Source organism: Chrysochloris asiatica, unplaced genomic scaffold, assembly GCF_000296735.1.
Source record: "Chrysochloris asiatica unplaced genomic scaffold, ChrAsi1.0 scaffold00116, whole genome shotgun sequence".
Lineage (NCBI taxonomy): Eukaryota > Metazoa > Chordata > Mammalia > Afrosoricida > Chrysochloridae > Chrysochloris > Chrysochloris asiatica.
Genome location: NW_006408634.1, coordinates 6,727,458 through 6,734,027, shown reverse-complemented (window position 1 = coordinate 6,734,027; position 6,570 = coordinate 6,727,458). Strand labels below are relative to the sequence as shown.

The 6,570-nt window shown below is 50.8% G+C and overlaps 1 protein-coding gene across 1 annotated transcript; it reads right to left on the bottom strand.

Moving 5' to 3' along the window:
* Positions 1–3,112: 3,112 nt before the first annotated feature.
* FGF21 (fibroblast growth factor 21) lies at positions 3,113–4,739 on the bottom strand. Its single transcript, XM_006868172.1, has 3 exons — positions 4,505–4,739; positions 4,059–4,162; positions 3,113–3,403 (listed from the first exon to the last, which is right to left on the bottom strand). The coding sequence occupies exons 1-3, from the start codon at positions 4,737–4,739 to the stop codon at positions 3,113–3,115; spliced, it is 630 nt and encodes a 209-aa protein (XP_006868234.1).
* Positions 4,740–6,570: the final 1,831 nt, after the last annotated feature.

Below are 6,570 nucleotides of genomic sequence, written 5' to 3'. Positions count from 1 at the left end.
AAATAGCCCACATGACACTCTCTCTTCTGAAGCTGCTGCTGCTGTTTAGAGCCATAGAGTCAGTTCCAACTCATAGCGACCCTCCATAGGATTTCCTCAGCAGCAGCTGGTGGGTTTGAACCACCAACCTTGCAGTTAGCAAGGACTCTCACTTATGAGCTATTGGCTATAAATTTGAGGTTTATATATAAATTTGGAAGAGAATATTAAAAGTACCATAGACTTCCAAAAGAACAAACCAATCTATGTTAGAAGAAGTACAAGCAGAATGCTCTTTAGAAGCCAGGAGAGACCAGTCCCTGGAGAAGGAGCTCATGCTTGGTAAAGTGGAGGGCCAGCGAAAAAGAGGAAGACCCCCAATGAGATGGATTGACACAGTGGCAGCAGTAATGGGCTCAAGCAGAGCAACAATTATGAGGATGACGCAGAACCTGGCAGAGTTCGTTCTGTTGTGCATAGGGTCACTATGAGTCAGTGCCGACCCAACAGCACCCAACAACAACAACTTTAGGAAGCCAACTGCAAATTTGGGAGGGGACCCCCTCACGTCTTCCCTGCTGGCTTCCACTACTCCTTTGAGTTTGATAATTCACTGATACAAGTCACAGAACTAATAGAAAGCGCTATACTTAAGATTACAGCTTTACTGGAATAAATAAATAAAAAGGAAGGGTACAAAAGAAGATATGAATAGGACAAGAGTTTCCAAAATGGCGAGGGGCAGAGAGGGCTTCCTTGTCTCCAAAAGACATGCGTCAACCTCTCGTGTGCACGAATGTCTTTTACCGATCAGAAATCTCAGGGTGCGTCCATGTCCAGCGCTTTTATCGAGTCTCATGACTTAATACAAACTCCAGCCCCTCTCCCCTGAGGTGGGTGGATATTGCCAGGTGATTATGAGGCAGCAGGAAGTAGGAGTTGTGTGGCCTGACCAACATGAGGTCATCATAGCAAGATAAGTCCCTCTGGCCCGGCCAGTCACCCACGCTAGAGTCACCTCAGGTCTAAGGCTTGATCAAAATTCCGTAGTAGTAGAAATGATATACTAGGCAAATCTGCTGCACAAGACCTCTTTAAAGTGTTGAAGAGCAAAGAAGTCAGTTTGAAGACTAAGGTGCACCTGACCCAAGCCTCATATGCATGCAAAAGTTGGATAATGGATAAGGAAGACCTTAGAAGAATTGATGCATTTGAATTACGATCTTGGAGAAGAATATTAAAAGTACCGCCAACTGCCAAAATAACAAACAAGTCTGTGTTGGAAGAAGTACAGCCAGAATGCTCCTTAGAAGCCAGAATGGCGAGAGTTTATCTCTCGTACTTTGTACATATTGTCAGGAAAGACCATATGGAGAAGGACATCATGCTTGGTAAAGTGGAAGGCCGGTGAAAAAGAGGAAGACCCCCCAATGAGATGGACTGGCACAGTGGCAGCAGCAATGGGCTCAAACATAGAATGAGTGTGAGGTTGGCACAGGTCCAGGCAGTGCTTCGTTTTGTTGTATGTAAGGTCACTATGAGGTCACCTAACAACAACAACAGGAATGATGTAAGGCGCCCTGAGGGCGCAATGATGAAGTGCTCCGCTGTTAACTGAAAGCTCAGCAGTCAAACCCACCCAGTGGCTCCCTGGGAGAAAGACTTGGTGATTTGTTTCCGTTATATAGCCTAGGAAACCCTATGGGGCAGGTCTACAAGCAAGTGAGTTACTGGGTTGGAATGGATTCAACAGCAGCTCACAACAACATAAATGATCTCTTAGGAACTGAGGACAAACACAAAATTATTTTGGCTAAAGTTAAATTCTAAAACTTCACTCATAATATCCTCACAAAGTCTACATTTACCCTGAATCTCAAAATGTGACCTTATTTGGAAATAGAGTCTTTGCAGAAGGAATTAAGGTAGGGATGGAGATGAGATCATCCTAGGGTTTGGGCCCTAAATCCAATACGAATATCCTTAGGTACAGAAGGCTATCATGGGAAGATGAAGTGGAGATTGGAGAAATGGTGTCACAAGTGAAGAAATGCCTGGAGCCACCAAAAACTAGAAGGAAAGATCCTTCCCCAAGACTCCTAAATGGGACTGTGACCCTGCCCAGACCAGGAAAAGGGGGGTAATTCTACCAACAGAGGAGACATAACAGAATTGGGGCTTCAGGCATAATGAAACGTGCCCATCTGAACACCTTTTGCATTTTCCCTGTATGTCCCCCAGGAACCTGGATCTCCACTGCCTCAACCCAGGTTTCTTTCCCCCCTTGCTCTCTAGGTCTCTGTCTTCCCCTTCTCTGGGTTTCTGTCACACACATGCCCTTGGAAAGCACACACCTAGGACACAGCTAGGGTGATTCATGATCTCCTGGGAAGTATAGTTCAAATCTCTAGCCTCACTTCCTTCCCAACCGGTAAATGAAAAACAATATGGGAAAGTAGGTGTGGGAGGAAAGGAAGAACTGGCAACTGGCTGGCCGGCATTACCAGATTGTCATTTGGCTCCAAAGTCCATAAACACCTGGATAGAAGAATTTGGGCTCCCAGCCCCCTCATCCCTCAGACCAGAATGTCTAGATTCTCATTTCTCTGTTTTCTTGGGACCCAAGTACCCAGACGCCCAACTTTCAGTCCCTCAGGACCTAAGAGTGCTATCCTAATGCCAACTCTGTACTCAGGGCCCAAACTTCCTTGCTCTGTGCTAAATAAATTTTTTTAAAAAGTACATCTCCCATGATGTGTGGCTCTTCAGTGTCACGCATATAAAACTCCCTAGTATTGTGGCGAGTTTAGAAATATAGTTCCGTGATGCTAACACAAGGTGGGGGGATAAAGAAGTCTGTGCCATTGAAAGATACAAAGAGTCCATAGTCTCTGGAAACACTGGAGCAAGGCCAAAAACAGCTTCAGGGGAGGCTGGAATGTCATCAGAGCCTGACAGCAAAGGAGGAGCCTTTGGGGTTCATGGGGGATGAGGAATCAGGTTGCACATCTTCCCAAAGACATTCACATATGTGCTCATTCGATCTTTCTCTCTCAAACTCTTTATTATCCCACGTAAGAAAAATGAAAAAATAAATAACATAAATAATCCAATAAATAAAGAGGTTTTGGCTTCAGGAGGCATAGCTGGGACTCCGACTCTGTGAAGGCCCCACCATGCTCAGGGGGTCTGAGGAGCCAACGTCGGGGGGCTCCAGGGCCAGGACACCTGGGGACTCTGGAGACTCTGGGAGCAAGCCTGGCAGTGGCAGGAAGCGGGCTGGTCCCCAGGAAGCCAGATCCCTGTATGGGGTGTTGTGGGGAGGCAGGCGGAGTGGAAGGCCATGGGCTTCAGACTGGTAAACATTGTATCCATCTTCTAGAAGCAGCTCCCGGAAGCTACAGGCAGCTGGGTCAAAATGGAGCTGAGGGGACAAAGAATAGGAATTAGAAACAACAGGATTCCTCAGTAGTCTTCTGATGGGGGACTCTGGAGTCCAGGCCCCAGCCCCTTGCTCCCTCAGACCCAGAAGTCTCCCGAGGCCAGCCCCCTCCTCTAGGAAACAAAGTAACATAAGCAGTTTCTTTCTTTACTCCAGTGTAGACTCTCAGAGCCCACAGTCCTCTTCCCACTTCACAGAGAACAATGTTCCAGTCACCAGGGCCCCATGAGATTGGACACAAGGGCTGGCTCCCACCCAAGGTCACAGTCACTTCACCATGGGAATCCCGAGCTTCCAAGGTCAGGCATTAGCCCAGCACTTAGGAGCCAGTGTGGTCTGAAGCATGGGTCACAGAGCCCCAAGACTAGGCCTCTCTGCCATTCACCTCCTCCTGGTTCTCATCGTCAGCAGTTCAAAACTACCAGAGGTTCCGTGGGAGAAAGATGAGGCTTTCTGCTCCCGTAAAGATTTACAGCCTCGGAAACCCTGTGCAGGGTCACTATGAGTCAGAACTGACTCCACGGCACATAATAACAACAACATCTCCCAAACAAGGGTCACACTTCTCCTCCACCCTCTCCTGGGGAACCAGCACAAACCAGTAGGGTTTCTGGGAGGAGGGGGCCCTGAAACTTACCGATCCGTACAGCACCCCATCAGGACCCTGGCACAGGAAACGGGAGGTCTTGACCCCCAAAATTTGAATGATGCCGGGCTTCAAGGCTTTCAGTTCCAAGAGACCTAATCAGAGAAAATGGTCAGGAACTCAGAGGACTCCCTCGGACCCAGGAGTTCTGGTCCCCAGCTCCCTCCTCCCTCAGACCCAGGAGTTCTGGTCCCCAGCTCCCTCCTCCTCCCTTGGACCCAGGAGTCCTGGTCCCCAGCCCCCTTCCTCCTCCCTCAGACCCAGGAGTTCTGGTCCCCAGCCCCCTCCTCCTCCCTCGGACGCAGGGGTCCTGGTCCCCAGCCCCCTCCTCCTCCCTCGGACCCAGGAGTCCTGGTCCCCAGCTCCCTCCTCCTCCCTCAGACCCAGGAGTCCTGATCCCCAGTCCCCACCAAAGACTAGCCCTGCCTTGCACTTACTCTCAGGACTCTGACGAGCAGCCCCCCGCACTGTGCCATCTGCCCTGATCTCCAGATGGGCTTCAGTCTGCTGGGCATCATCTGTGTAGAGGTACCGCTGCCGTACCTGGCCCCCGAATTGGAGGAGTGGGCTTGAGTCAGGAATGGGGTGTGCTCCGCAGACTCCCAGCAGAAAGACAGCCAGCACAGGGACCCACAGTCCCAAGTGCTCAGACCCAGACCCAGCCCAGCCCATCAAAAGCTCAGCCCTGCGGTAAGGTGTGGGGTCTGAAATTTGAGGAACTAGTGGTGCAGGCTGGGTTCCAAAGCTGGGAAGAACAGATTCAGGAGTTGCTGCTGGTGGCTGGGGTACCCTGAATGCCTGGGTCCTCTAGCTTGACAGAACACCCAGTCTCTTGGGATGTATGCCGAAGTTCCAGAATTTATATCTAGACAGACAGACCCGCCCAATCACCCTCCGCACACCTGACCCATGCTATTTGACCTACTTGGCAGGAGCCCATATTCCACCGTGGCCCAGGTCAGCCTGAACGCATGATGCAATCGGGGGTCCTTCCAGCTGGGGGCCCCAATTCCTGGGTCTGAGGAACTTGGTTCCTATGACTTGGAGTGAAAGGAGCTGAGGGCTAAGATTTCTGGGGCTGGAGGACTGGGACTGGCATCAGGATTCCTGGGTTGGAGGAGAAAGAGTTTGAGGGTCAAGATGCTTGGGTATGAAGGAGGATGGGCTCCTGGAAGTGAGGGAGGACGGGCTGGGGCCTGAACTCCTGGGTCCTAAGGGAGGAGATGTTGGGGGCCCAGACTCCTGAGTGTGAGCGAGGAGGGGTCTAGAACTTAAGCTCCAAGGTCTGAAGGAGGAAGGAGCTGGGTTTGGGGTCCCCTGGGTCTGAAGGAGGAGGGGGCTAGATTTAGGGAGCCCTGGATGTAAAGAAGGAGAGGACTGGAACCTGGCCTCCCGGGTTTGAGGGAGGAGGGGGCTGGGATCCTATCAAACCCTTTCCTTGGCTAACTGAGGAGAACTTTGGCTCCACAGTTGACCTTTCTCCATTTCATCTGAATATTTATGTTTCTGAAAGTAGGATGAAAGGCATCCTATCTGATGATGATGATGATGATGATGATGTTCTTTGATCTTCTGAAAGCAGAAACTACCATTGAAAGAAGAGTTCCCAGAGAGGCCAGTGGTGTTGGGGGCGGGGAGGGGGCTCTCAACCTTTTTCACCTGAGCTGGTGCCAACCCCTCACCAACCCCTGTCCAACGTGGAGACCCATGGACGCCTGCCTTCCTCCTCTGATGCAATCCTGGTGCCTCTTGTCACTAGAGAGGCTACCGACCTACAGACAGATGCTCCCAAAATAGCCCGGGGGGTGGGGTGGGGTGGAGTGTGGGACTGAGGAGAGGCAGGCAGTAGCAAGAGTCTGACTCAGAGTTTGTATCTGAGCCAGTCTCTGGAGGGGACGTTAGACCCTGGAACTGGGACAAGAGAGGGGTTGGCCAACTTCCTGAAAGCCTTCCATGAAGCAGGGACTGGACGTCACAGTCTAGGGGGGTGGGGGTGGGGATTGATTGCAGACCCAAACTTCTGGGTCTGCTAAAGGAGGGGACTGGAGCACCCCTAGACTCTTAGGTCTGAAGGAGACAAAAATTGAAGGCTTGAGCTTCTGGATTTGAGGAAAGAGGAGTCTAAAGGTTGGGACTCTTGGATAGGGGCTCCTGAAGACGCTTAGGAACAGAACTCCTTGAGACCAGGAAGCCTGGGTCTGAAACCCGAGGGGTTGGTACCTGGATTGGACTCATAGGTCTGAGGGAAGCGGAAGTTGAATTATTGAGTCTGAGGGAGGAGGGGGGATAGAGGCTGGGTCGGACTCCCGGGTGAGGGAGGAGGGGGCTGGAGGCTTAGGCTGTTATTATTATTATAAAACTTTTCAGTGTGACTTGAGTGAGGTAACAAAGTAAGTCATCAGATATGGGACTTAGACTCGAGATAAATTTTGGCAAGTCGAGCCCAACTCTTGTACCTTTTGCATTACCTGGCAGGGCAGTGGTCAGACTGGGGATGGCGTAT

What these genes read in the sequence shown, in the direction of transcription:
- FGF21 (XM_006868172.1), bottom strand. Translation starts at nt 4,739, where the DNA reads ATGGGCTGGGCTGGGTCTGGGTCTGAGCACTTGGGACTGTGGGTCCCT. An exon ending in TGCTCGTCAGAGTCCTGAGA is followed by an intron (nt 4,163 to 4,504) that starts GTAAGTGCAAGG and finishes TTCTCTGATTAG; the next exon opens with GTCTCTTGGAACTGAAAGCC. An exon ending in ATGGGGTGCTGTACGGATCG is followed by an intron (nt 3,404 to 4,058) that starts GTAAGTTTCAGG and finishes TTGTCCCCTCAG; the next exon opens with CTCCATTTTGACCCAGCTGC.